At 43.9% G+C, this 13644-nt stretch overlaps 1 protein-coding gene across 1 annotated transcript in view; it reads left to right on the top strand.

The window, feature by feature from the left end:
- The first annotated feature begins 251 nt into the window (after positions 1-251).
- Positions 252-13644, top strand: part of LOC118089980 (CTTNBP2 N-terminal-like protein) — a 36972-nt gene continuing 23579 nt past the window's right edge. The window contains exons 1-2 of the mRNA XM_035125210.2: positions 252-355; positions 10595-10702. Coding sequence (XP_034981101.2) covers positions 10604-10702 — 99 coding nt within the window. The 5' untranslated portion in view covers positions 252-355; positions 10595-10603. The remainder of the gene's footprint in view (positions 356-10594; positions 10703-13644) is intronic.

Raw genomic sequence — 13644 nt, 5'->3', positions numbered from 1 at the left:
CTGCCCACCTCCCGCCTTCGCATCGGCCGGGCCGCGAACAAAAGGGATTTTCAAGCGCGCCCTGGCCCTGCCCTCCCTTCTCTCTTGCCCCGCCTCTGCGGCCTCTGATTGGCCAGGCGGCCCCTCTGCCCCGCTCCGCTCCCGCCTTCCGCCCCGCCCTCCCGCGAGCCGATTGGCCGAGCGCCTCCGCCGGCCGGGGCTGCGGTTGGCGACGGGGCGCGCCAATCCCGGTTCCGCCTGAGGAGGCTGGAGGGATGGCGAGTGGGGCCGAGCGGGGACACACCGGCTGAGGCGGCTGAGGAGGCGGCGGGCTGAGGAGGGCGGCCCGGGCCGAGGCGGCGGGCGTCGAGCGGAGGTCAGTGGCGAGGAGCGGGGCGTCGCCATAGACCCCGCCGCGTGAGGAGGCGCGAGGGGCGGCCGGAGATGGGAGGGAGGAGGGGGTCCCGCCATTGTCCCGGCCCAGAGGGGTCGCGCTCCTGCTGCTGCTGCTGGAGGAGGAGGAGGAAGGAGCCCGGAGCTCGAGGCGGCCGCTCCGGCTGTGAGGAGATTGAAGGGGAGCGGCCGGCCGGGGGCGGGTTCGGTCCTGGGGCTGGTTGGCGGGCGCTCCACCTCAGGGTCGCGGGTTCGAGCCCCCCCCACGGGTTCCATTGCGGGGGGTTGGGCTAGATCAGTGATGGCCAAACTCGGCCCTCCAGCTGTTGGGCCGAGGTCAGGGATGATGGGACTACAACTCCCATCATCCCTGACCACTGGTCCTGTGAGCTAGGGATGATGGGAGTCGTAGTCCCAAAACAGCTGGAGGGCCAAGTTTGGCTGCTCCTGGGCTAGATGAACCTTGGCACCCCGTCCAGCTCTGCGGTTCTAGGATGGACTATGCCAGGCATGTCCAACAGGTAGATCACTGGGCGTCTGTGGTAGATCACTGGTAGATCACTGGCTCCCCTCAAAGAAGCTCAACAATGTTAACTCCCCTAAAAAAGCTCAACAACTTATTTGACCTGAACCCCTAAAAAAGGGCTTTCCTCCCTAAAAAAGCTCAACAACCTGAACCCCCCCAAATGGGGTAGATCACTACCTGTTTTTAACTCTGTGAGTAGATCACAGTCTCTTGGGAGTTGGCCACCCCTGGACTATGCGGTGAGGAAGGGCCAGAGAAGGCAGAAGTGGCGGGAACCTTCAAGGGTCATCCAGCCCACTTCTTTGGAGATTCCTCATAGCAGAGTAAGATTGTCTTCCATGAACACAGTCTTAGCAAAATAAAAAAATTCCTTCAGTAGCACCTTAAAGACCAACTAAGTTTTTATTTTGGTATGAGCTTTCGTGTGCATGCACACTTCGTCAGACGAAAGCTCATACCAAAAATAAAACTTATTTTGTCTTTAAGGTGCTACTGAAGGAATTGTTTTATTTTGCTTCGACTCAGACCAACACGGCTACCTACCTGTAACAGTCTTAGCAGTGAGTCCGTAAGTGACTGTGAAGGCCAATTCTGGATCCACACGTCCTTCCACAGTGGGGACATGGGTTTCCAGGCGAGAGTTGATCATGGTGAGGGTTTGCCAAGCGTGCCTTCCTCAACATCCAAAAAACCAAAGTGCTGCACCAATAAGTACAGAACAACCCTCTGCAGTGCCACAAATCCAACTTAGTGGTGTAAAGTTGGAAAATGTCCATCACTTCTCCTATATGGGCAGTTATCTTTCCCCAACGACCGACATTGATGCCTAATTCCAGCATCGCCTGAGCTCTGTGAGTGCGGCTTTCTCCAGATTGAAGTGCAGAGTGTTTGAGCACCACGACATTCGCAGGGAATCCAAAATGATTGTTTCCAAAGCTGTTGTACTACCAACCTTACGGTATGCTTGTGAAACATGTACCACTTATAAATGCCATCTCCAACTCCTGTGGAGCAGGAGTGGCGGCTAAATTTAGACCCTGACAGATGTTGGATGAGGGGAGAGGTTGGTGGGGTTATTTTGCTTCTGTGTTTGCATCTTGTGTTTTTATGCCCCACGATATTCGGAAGAAGGGCGGGATACCAATTTAATAAATAATAATGGCTGTCCAACACCTGCTTAAAGCTTCCCAGGGGATGGAGCTCGGTGTGTCCTGGATGGAGCACTAGGGTGGTTTTTATTTTTATTTTATTTATTTTTATTTTAAAACAGAAGCAACAACCCCCCCCCCCATTTCAAAGACCGTGGCTAGCAGGACCAGTAGTCAAGGATGTTGGGAGTTGTACTCCAGTAACGTCTGGGAACCCAAGGTTGGGAAAGGCTACTTTAGGGTATTGGAGAGCCAGTGGTGGAGTAGTGGTTAAAGCAGGCTTCCTCAAACTCGGCCCTCCAGATGTTTTGAGACTACAATTCACACCATCCCTGACCACTGGTCCTGCTAGCTAGGGATCATGGGAGTTGTAGGCCAAAAACATCTGGAGGGCCGAGTTTGGGGAAGCCTGGGTTACAGTGTCGGGCTACTAAGACCTGGGAGAGACCTGGGTTCAAATCTCAGAACTGGGCCATGAAACTCTCACTGGATGACTTCGAGGCATTCACTGCATCTCAGCTTAACCAACTTCACAGGGTCTTTGGTGGGAATTAACCAAGGAGTAGGGGAAGAGAAGTAAACACATGCCTCCTTGTTGGGGGGGGGAGGTAGGCTATCAGTGCAATGTGTCATCCTTTGGGTGCCAGTCATCCCAAGACATCTTTCTGCTTCCAGGCATTTTATATTATCTATTGCATTTTAGAAGTGTAGTGGTTAGAGCAGTGGTTCAGATTATTCTACACCTGAGCAAGTTTTTAAAGCATGTCTGGAATGGGAGTAAGTATATTTAGGTTGTCTTAGGTGAAAAATTGAGACGTTGGTATCATATCAATGAAGGGAGCAGTGAATGGTGAAAAGTGCTGGTGCTGTGATTGTGGGTTATTTTGGCCCCAAAGGTGGGGTTTTTGGGTGGGAGCAGTGGGTCAAATCAACTTGGTGATCATAGTATTATTAGAGCAGGGTTTCCCAAACTTGGGTCTCCAAATGTTTTTGGACTACAATTCCCATCATTGCTGACCATGTGTCCTGCTAGCTAGGGATGATGGGAGTTGTAGTCGAACAACAGCAGGAGACTCAAGTCTGGGAAACACTGATTTAGGTTGATGATATATGAAGTGTGTTTTACATACTTTGTGAAGTGGCTAGGTATGGAATGTTTTAGATCTGCTTGAGAGCAATTTGATAAGGAAAAAACAAGGGAGTACATTTTTTTAAATGGGTACCATGATAGTGTTAGACAGGACTTCTTTTCATCAAAGCAAATTGAACCTTGGAAGAACAAGTGGCTAAATATAATTTGGGCAATATTTAAACTGACTGTTTTGGGCTACTGAACCTTATGCACTACACATCAAACGTCCTTCATGACTCGGTGAGGGATGCTGTCAGTTGCTTTGTTTTGATGTGCTCTCAGTTAATATTATACCGTTCTTAACGTGTCACCTGCATTGTGTGACATGCAAACAGTAACACACTGTTGCAAAAGCCATATTTATGCTCTATGTTTACATGATAAATATGTGTGACTGATATGGTAATAGCTAAGGAAAGGGAGTTTCTTACGAATATTAGATATCAAACATGAAAATAATACAGTTATTTTCCTACAGGGAAATGATCAGTTTTCTCAAGATTTTCTCTTGCTGTAACTAACTTTGCTTTGCAAATATCTCTGCTTCTTTGGAAGTTAGTAGGAAGTTTTTGTTGTTGCAGCTTTACTGAATTTCTGTGTTTGCTGAAGGCGTGCTTAGCGGTTATAGTAGCACAGACAACGTAGGTCAGCAGTTGCTATAATGTTTACTGTGGTTATTGGAGGCATCTGGTCTTGGAAGACTTATAGACAAGGAAAGAAGCAAACACACCAAATGTAAAGAATATTAGCTGTGGGTTCTAGCTTTTCCATGAATTGAGATGTTAATGTAACATCCTGGAATATTTCTAATGCTTACTACTTGAAGAAAATTAATTTGGATTGCCAGGAAACCAGGATCAGGATTCCGGTTTTAAAACCTGTAATTCAGGGCTAGCCAATGTGGTGTCCTTTAGATGTTTCGAGCTACAGCTATCACTAGTCCCTGCAACATGGCCTATACATCAACTGTTGGCCACCCTTGATATAATTCATACTAACAAACAGTCTTGTATGTATTCCCCTTTGACTATAAAAATACTGATATGGTCTTGTAAACCTCTTTGATAGCCGTCATCCAAAGGAGGGAATGGAGAGGAACCAGATGTCTAATATGGCCATCCTAAACTTTTAAGGCAGCAAAAAGTGATCTGGATTATACTAGGAATTATCATTCCTGAGATCCCATAATGCAAGAGATAGTGACCCTCTAGATAAGCGTGCAAGCTCTTCATTTCTATATGTGTTTTCCAGCTTTCTGGCTCTTTTGCTGCTGTCTCCAGCTGGCTTACCTCACACTGACTGAGATGGGGATTTCTAAAAGGAACATTGTCTGCCTCTTCTAGAAACATGGTTGTGTCGGACTGAATTTTTTGTTAACAGTCCTGACTGAGAACACCGAGATGTAAAGGAGGATTGAGGTGTGGAGGAGAATGAAAACAAAACAGTTGTTCGTGCTCTGTAGTAAATGGAAGCTACTGATGATTTGCATTACATGTGGGGAAGTTCTTCTTGCAAAGGAAGTTGCTCCTGTTTCTAGACTGAACCTTTTCCATGGTGTCTTAGGAAGCTGGAAGATGACGGAAATGAGAGTTTCTACCCAATCTGCAAATTTCAGTTTTGGACAGTGAATAAGTAGGTTTTCCTTCCTCCACTTTACACACTTAAGTGGAGCTCATGGCTGTCTTCTGAAGGATGACAAATAGCCACTTACATCTCTCTGCTCCTGAAGTTCAGGTGGCCTGTTCCTGATCCAGTTGTGGGTTTCATACTGTTGGGATGTGAACCATTCCACATTTCTACCGTTGTTGTTTTTTTATAGATGGATAATGGGATTGGGATATTCTCTGCTGCTGGTAAAAGCTCCATGTGACTCATCGCAACAGCTCATTTGCAAGTTCATAGTGTGTGATCAATGATGGGGGCTGAAAGTTGTTGAGAGCCTAGTTTGTATCTCAGAATAAATTTTTAACAGTTCCTGGATCAGGTAGATAAATAACCGGTTAGAATAAACTGAATATGATATGACATGAACTAAAAAAAAATCCAAAATTATTCATTCTTCTTACGTCATTGGCATCCATCTGTCTTGACAATGGCAATAATAAGTAAATGACTGCAGTACCTCAAGGACCAGCCCTCCCCATATGAACTCCCTCAGACCCCGCAACCACCATCTGAGGCCCTTTTTCATGTGCCTCCTCCACGTGAGGTCTGAAGGGTGGCAGCATGAGAACAGGTCTTTTCTGCAGTGCCTCCCTGTTTGTGGAATGGTTTCTCCAGGGAGGCTCACCTAACGCCTTCATTATGTAACTTTAGGCGCAACTTCCAAGTTGCACAGCCTGGCCTATATGAGTGATATCCATGAACAATAATAGAATGTTGCAGCCCCTGCCTTAAGTTCAATGGATAAAGTTCTGGCTTAGATTTGTCACTTGGCACCATTGCTAGGTCATTCTCAGAATGCTGCTAGAAATTCACACTAGACTAAAGAGTGCCAGGGTACTGGTGACAAAATAAAGAAAAGAGCAGGCATACTTGATTGTGCAAAGAATATTGATCAAGTATTTTATTGAAGTTCAGCCTTTTAATGAAACTTATGGTGAAGAGTGAAGAGTTCTGTGTGCAAACCTAGAAATACAAAAACTGCATCCTCCATAAACAGCCTGGAAATATAGAGGATCTTGAGATTTAATCACAGTCAATGAGGAAGATTTGGCTCTCCAGATATTGTTAATTAAAACTCCCATCCTCCCTGGCTATTGGCCAGGTTTGCTGGGGATGCAAGTTGTATTTCTGGAGGGCCAAAGTTTCCCCACTCCTGTTTATCTACTGGGAAGTGTAGTTTGGTAATGCCTGTTTAAATGACAGTTCTCAGGATTCTTTGGGGCAAAAATGTATGATGTGTATGCAGCCTACACATGCACTTTAAATGTGATTTAAATGAGTGATGTGTATGCAGCCTTAGTCTGAGCAAGCTTTTCTTGCATGTGCAAATATTTTTATGGTTTCTGCTAAATAATATTCCTCTTTCTAAAAAAGCACAAGGCTTTGGTTTTCAGTGGCTTTTGGCCAGAAATAAGAATATCCCTTTACACAGAAAAATAATATTCAAAGAGAGACTAATTTATTGGTTTTTGTTTGGCATTGGAATACATACAGTACTTGGCTTTTAGATCTGCCCTGGCTGATTTGACTGCGTATGGATAAGTAGGGGGCAGAGATAATGGGCTAGTAATTGTGGGAAAAGTGATGTTTTTGTCTCAGTTGAGTAAGAAATTACAGTATATGCAAAGTTTTGAGGTACAAAACTTTGGAAGGCAATGGAAGTGTGGCTTGAGATAAACAATGCATACCTGTCTACTCAGAAGTAAGTCCCATTGAGTTCAATGGAATGGGAGTTACTCCCAGATAAGTGGGTATAGCATTGCTGCTTAAGCTAACAAATTTGGAATTGAGTTACTGGTAGGTACCTGACAGCCCCACATCCTATTCATGGCACCAGTCAAAGAGAGAGAGCATATCCTATAGAATCTTTCAGGTGCCGCAATACTTTGTTGTTTCTACTGAGTTAGACAAACATAGAATTGCACTGGTTACAGGTAGGTAGAATTGCACTCTTAAGCTGCTATCCCAAGTATATTTACATATTAAACTCAGTGCAATTTTCTTCTAATTCTCCTAACATGGTAAATACAGTCTGGGTTCAGTTTTTTGGCCTGCAATTCACAGTATATTTTAAAATGGCTAACTTTAAAGATGGTGCATATTTGCCCTAAAGTATGTGGATTGTGGAGGTTTAAGCTTAAATATACCATAGCTTGATGAGAATAACTTTTTTAAATTCCAAAGTATATAGATAAATTTACAAAGCACTGCACACATAAGCTTCTGTAGATGCTGGTATGTTTGCATGCATACCCCAGGAAAGTAATACATTCCACATTACGTGAGCATAGCAGCATAATCTCATCTGGCACTTCAGAGAGTTTTTTGTAGTGCTGAAAATTCCACTGTTACTTGGATACGATGAGTTTAAAAGAGGTTGTGCACAGAGAAGCCTTGTTTCAATAACAGGTATGTGTTATCAAAGAGTTTAGAAAGACAGGAAATATCTCCAATAATTGCAGGAAAGTGCTGCCTCTGTTTGCTGTAGTTTGTTTCAATGAAATAATACCAGGCATCTGAAGCAAAGCCTTTAAACTTGGAACTTTTGGAAAATCTGTACTACAAACTACTACATTGGGTTGGTCCTTCAGAAGCGTTGTGAAGTTTTCCCCACTGATTGGTCTATTTGTGAACATAATGATCATTCAGAAATGCCATACTTCTTGGATTATTATGTTGTAGTCATGGTTTAGTCCGTTTTGTTTAGGCTTAACACAAAGAAGGCTATTGATACAGTTCACATTTCGCCAACAATTGATATGGAAGCTGTTATCTTGACATAATAACTGTGCTGCTTCACTGTATGTGCATTTCTTGATGAAATTTTGAGATCTGAGGGTAGCACAGAACAGCTAGTCATGAGATGACAGAAGAAAGTATGATAAGAAAATTGTGTGGTCTGTGTTTTGGCAAGGAATATCCCCCCACCCCTCCAGGCCACCTTCAGGTTTTATAACAGTGCAAATAATAAACTGAATCAAAGACAGTATAAGACCAGATTATACAATCTATGAACCCAAAACGCAGCTGTTAGACTAAAAATACTTGCATAGAAGAACTCCCAAGTGCAAGAAGCAGCTTTAAACTTACAACATACTGGTAAATGTCAGCCATTCCCAAGTTGAAAATGTCTGACAGACTTTCGCTTTGTATTACCAAATTAGTGAAATACGTAGGCATCAGGTTACGGCTTGTAGGCGAAACATTTTGGACTTTCGTTACTAACTGTTTTGCACTGATCTCTCTACTTTTCTGTAGCGGTACTATTTATTTTAAAGGTCATATCCTCTTGTAAAAACTGTATATGGGCTCATCAAACTCGGGACAAAGGTGTACTTTCAGTCTGCAGCAGTACAGCTGTTAGGAATTGTTTGTTTTTAAGTAAATTATGGTCTAGCCTCTGACTCCATCATAGTTTGTTTTATGTAGCAGTGACCTTGCTGAAGTGCCAGTTAAAGTTGCCAGGATGTTATAGTAACAGCGTAAATGTGTGCTTCAGGGAAGGTTTTCAGAAAGGGGGGAAATGTGGCTGTTACTTCAAGAGAAATGTGCCACCTTCTTTGTTGTGTCGACCCCAATTTGGATGTCTGGTTTTGTAGGAAATCATGAAAGCAGGCATTTATGAGTTTTCTAAACTGTTTAAACTTCCCCCAGACTTGTTTATCTGCAGCACTGAGTTTATGTCGTATGGTGATCGTTGTAACGAACACTTGCACTGGATTTTAAACAGCTGCAGTACCATAGAGTTGTATCTGGCTAAGTCCTACTCAGGAGGAATTAATTGAACGAAGTTGGTCTAGTTGGTTTCAATGGGTCTACTTTGTGTAGGGATAGTATTGGACACAACCCATAAAAGGAGGCATAGTTGTGCTTTCATTTGGAGAAATGAGACCAGCTGTGTCTTTTCTCTGTTCTACCGAATAACTTGGATGTTTTATCCTGAACGGCAGTAATCCAATTAAATGCTGAGGGATTTCAGTAGAACTCTTAATTTCTCACGACATGTTCAGCAGCACATTCATATATTTTCCATCAGCAACTGGAAAACTGTCCTGCCTTAAACCAAAGGTTTTTAATCTTTTTGAGTCCATGGCTCCATTCTTTCTGCAGCACCCCTGTGGGGCTCAGGAGCCCAATTATTTCACCCCTTGCTTGCAGAATTGGCAGTCCCTCACCCTTTTTTTGAACACCCTTGTGGGGTGTTCCCTTAGCCTTCTCCCCTCTCCTTGGGAGTCCTATGGGCAGGTGCAGCTGCCGTCCTTGGTCTCTGAGCTGCCCCCCTACCCCTAAGAGAGGTACCTCCTCACACTGCCCCACAGGGGCCTGGGAAACACCCCCTGGCCAGCCCCAGAGGCAGCATTCAGCTGTGGAGCTTGTAGCCAGGGCTGCTGCAATGAACAGCTGTGCAAGCCTTTGGGAGGCAGAGATTGAAGAGGGCATCAGAGGGAGGGAGGGAGGGACAGAGGTCAGTGTTTCCCACAACACCCATGACATCATTCAAGGCACCCCAGGGTGCTGCAGCACTCTGGTTGAAAACCAGTGCCTTAAACAAATCTTGAGTGAGTCTTTGGCTATGTATACAATACCAGCTTAAAATGCAGCGAGGTCATTTTTTCTGCTGCATTTGAAACTGCATTTGCATGTTGTGCATATCGGTATGGTTGGATGTGTTTCCAAGTTGCCCACTGTTTTTCCACACCTGTGAATGGAGAAGGGTTGGTGGTGTCTTCAAATGGCTTACATTTTCAAATCTGATCAAAGCTGTTTTAGAGTAAAATGCATAAAAACGCAGTATTTCTCAAGGAACTACAGGATAGATGTAGATTGAGGCTAATATAATGTGTGCATGACTTCACAAACCAGCAGTAGGAGCACTCTGGATGCAGAGTAAACTGAAGCATGAGTGCAGTCTTTGTTTAGATCTATGTGGATAATACAAAAAGCTTGCAAAGTGGTGGCCGAGGGGGAACATTTTGTATGCAATTGTCTCTTAAGCACAAACGATGGTTTTAGAAAAAGTGTCATGTTGACAATAAAGTCAATGTGCATGCTCACCATAATACATGTATAATATAAAATAGTACTTGATGAAATAAGCTGAGTTGGACTCAAAATATGTAAGAAATGTTGCTTTCGAGTGATTTGCAGTGTAGTGTCTTCTAATATCTGGGGCTTCACATTTATATGGTAGGAGAACTTCTAGTGATTCCAGCATGAGCAAGTAATAAAACTTTGTCAGAAAACATCTTCAGAAAGTAAGCCGTGTAATGTGTGGTTCTGTCATGCTACTCTATGGAAGCCAATTGTATCACATAGTGATTATCTTTCAAACATCCATTTTAAGATTTCAAATTTTAGGAATACATAATTGTTGTCAACAGGATAGTTAGCCATCTAGTCTAAATGTCCAATTATATCACTAGTCCACTGTACACACAGACACACTCTCTAAAATAATGAACTTATATTAATTATCCTGGTTAAAGTGGTTGTTACTTGGTGACTAATAAATACTACTATATTAGCACTTGTGCTGTTCCCAAGCCATCTGGGTATGCATCTGTTAGTGAGCCCAAGGGAAAAGGTGAATGATTATTCATTTGCAAGTAGCTATGGTGGCCATAAAGAAAGGAGTGGTGAGCTTTTGGTAATGGAGCTTCTCATCTGGAAACTTCAGACTTGCATGTCATATGTACCTTATTGCTTGCTGGCTGTTCAAAAACAATATCTAATTAAACTTTCTCTTTCCAGGTGTTCAAGATGAATCTGGAAAAACTCAGCAAACCTGAACTACTGACTCTGTTTAGCATTCTTGAAGGGGAACTAGAAGCAAGAGATGTTGTGATAGAAGCCTTAAAGGTAAGCTACAGATTACTAGGAGGGCTGAAGTGCAACATTGCTGTTGCAGATACCCAGATACTGTCCTCTATTTCTGTGTGTGTGTGTGTGTGTGTGTGTGTGTGTGTGTGTGTGTGTTGTGCAGCCATCTATATCTTGGCATTTTATGTCAGAGGTGATAGCAGGTGCAGACAATTCCATGGTTAAACACCATTATTATTTCAAATTTTTAAATCAGAGTTGCTCTCCTTTCACCATAGAAGATTAGCGAAACTTGAACTTCTTGTTCTAACTCTCATGTTTCAGCATGTCTCTGTGAAGAGATGATCTGGTGAACAACTCTTTTAGTCTCAGCAGGCAGGAGTAGGAAAACAGATTCTTCCTTCGGATTTCTAACTAGCTTCATTGGTTTCTGTCAGTTCCTTTCTAAGGCCTCCTCTGCAGTGCAGGTTATCCTACTTCGCTTGTGCAGTGTTAAAGTCTGTTGCTTAGGGACATATTGAAACGTTTTGGTTCTTGCTAGGCCCTACCACCCTAGTATTGTTAAGTGTTCACCCCCCTACTTTGCAGTTTACGAAAACTACCACCCAGTCATGTATACCTGTTTCTTGGAGTATGATGGCTAAGTAGTTTCAGGAGTTCCTGCAGGATGTGGACTATTCAGGTACATTTCAATCTGGATTCAAGTGTGGTTTGGGGACAGATTCAGCCTTTGTTGCCCTGGTGGAGTGGGATGGAGAAATGAGTGTCTGGTCCTGCTTCTCAGTCTGTCTGCTGCATTGACCATGCATTGACCATGGTATTCTCCTGGAGTGACTCCGTGGGGTGAGTGCTGGGGTCACAGTTTTAGTGTTTCCAATCCATTTGTAGGGCTGTGTCCAGAGAATAGCATGGGGAGGCTGTATCTCAGTCCCTCAGTCCCTGTGCTGTGGTGAGCCACAGGTTATAACTCTGTCGCAAGTGCTGGTTAGCTTCTATATGAAGCTGTTGGGAGCAGTCATTAGGAATTTTGAGGAAAATCGTCTTCAGTATGCTGCATACAACACAGCTCTATTTCTCTATAACATCTGAGTCAGGAGAAGCTGGGTATGGTCTGGAACATTATTTGGATCTAGTTGTGGAATGGATGAGGGCTAATAAACTGAGCTTGAACCCTGGGAAGACAGGGGTACAGTTGGTAAGTGGTTATGCCTCAGAAATTGACAATTTCTCTGTTCTTAATGGCATTGTTCTTCCTCTGAAAGAATGCATTTGTAGTTTGGCAACTCTCCTGGATCCATCTTTGTCACTTGTTCCTTGGGTACATTTGGTACCGGAATGTGGACTACAACTGTTCTTTGACAGGGATAGCCTTGGTGCAGTGATTCATGCTTTCATGATTTGTTAAGGGTGCTGGAAATTGTAGCTTTGTGAGGCATAATCTACAGTTCCCAGGACTCTTTGGGGTAAGCCATGTGCTTCTAATGTATGTCATGGATGTGATATTTGGTCTGAATATGCTTGTTAGATAAAACCATCTTACACCTCTAAAAGCAAAGACCTGTAGTGGTATTAATGTGATGAATGGTACCGAAAGACCTTCAGACTTAATTTCATTGTGTAAGAAATATACCATGTTTGATTGGGGGAAATTCCTTTTAAAGTTCTTTTAAAGAGCTGTACCTCCTATATACCTGAGAGGTTGCCCTTTTTTTATTTCTATGAGAAAAAGTATTCTTGGATGTTAACTTACCACAGTAAGTGAGCATGTGCAAAGAATGCTATAGCTCTGGTATTTGCTTTGCTGGTTTTTATCAGACAGCTTAGAGTTTTTCCTCTGAAGTCTTGTTTTAAAGGTGTGCCTGTACCGTGAGGTAGCCTGTGAAGAAGAAGAGGAGCTTGGATTTGATATCCCGCTTTATCACTCCCCTAAGGAGTCTCCAAGCGGCTAACATTCTCCTTTCCCTTCCTCCCCCACAACAAACACTTTGTGAGGTGAGTGAGGCTGAGAGACTTCAGAGAAGTGTGACTAGCCCAAGGTCACCCAGCAGCTGCATGTGGAGGAACGGAGACGCGGACCCAGTTCCCCAGATAGGAATGGCAATGGCAGTCTAGGTGGGGAGTGTAATTAAATGAGCATTTCTGTGGTACACATGTGACAAGTAGATGTTGTTGTTGTTGTTTAGTCGTTTAGTCATGTCCGACTCTTCGTGACCCCATGGACCAGAACACGCCAGGCACGCCTGTCTTCCACTGCCTCCCGCAGTTTGGTCAGACACATATTGGTGGCTTCGAGAACACTGTCCAACCATCTCGTCCTCTGCCGTCCCCTTCTCCTAGTGCCCTCAATCTTTCCCAACATCAGGGTCTTTTCCAGGGAGTCTTCTCTTCTCATGAGGTGGCCAAAGTCTTGGGGCCTCAGCTTCAGGATCTGTCCTTCCAGTGAGCACTCAGGGCTGATTTCCTTAAGAATGGATAGGTTTGATCTTCTTGCAGTCCATGGGACTCTCAAGAGTCTCCTCCAGCACCATAATTCAAAAGCATCAATTCTTCGGCGATCAGACTTCTTTATGGTCCAGCTCTCACTTCCATACGTCACTACTGGGAAAACCATAGCTTTAACTATACGGACCTTTGTCGGCAAGGTGATGTCTCTGCTTTTTAAGATGCTGTCTAGGTTTGTCATTGCTTTTCTCCCAAGAAGCAGGCGTCTTTTAATTTCGTGACTGCTGTCACCATCTGCAGTGATCATGGAACCCAAGAAAGTAAAATCTCTCACTGCCTCCATTTCTTCCCTTTCTATTTGCCAGGAGGTGATGGGACCAGTGGCCATGATCTCAGTTTTTTTGATGTTGAGCTTCAGACTTTATTTTGCGCTCTCCTCTTTCACCCTCATTAAAAGGTTCTTTAATTCCTCCTCACCCTGTAGATATTACAGGGTGTTGATTTTAAGATTTTCTGAGTGCAGTGTCTGGAGCTCTGGA

Source organism: Zootoca vivipara, chromosome 8 (assembly GCF_963506605.1).
Source record: "Zootoca vivipara chromosome 8, rZooViv1.1, whole genome shotgun sequence".
Taxonomy (NCBI): Eukaryota; Metazoa; Chordata; class Lepidosauria; order Squamata; family Lacertidae; genus Zootoca; species Zootoca vivipara.
The sequence above is the reverse complement of the archived record's forward strand: the minus strand, read 5'-3'. Positions and strand labels throughout refer to the sequence as shown.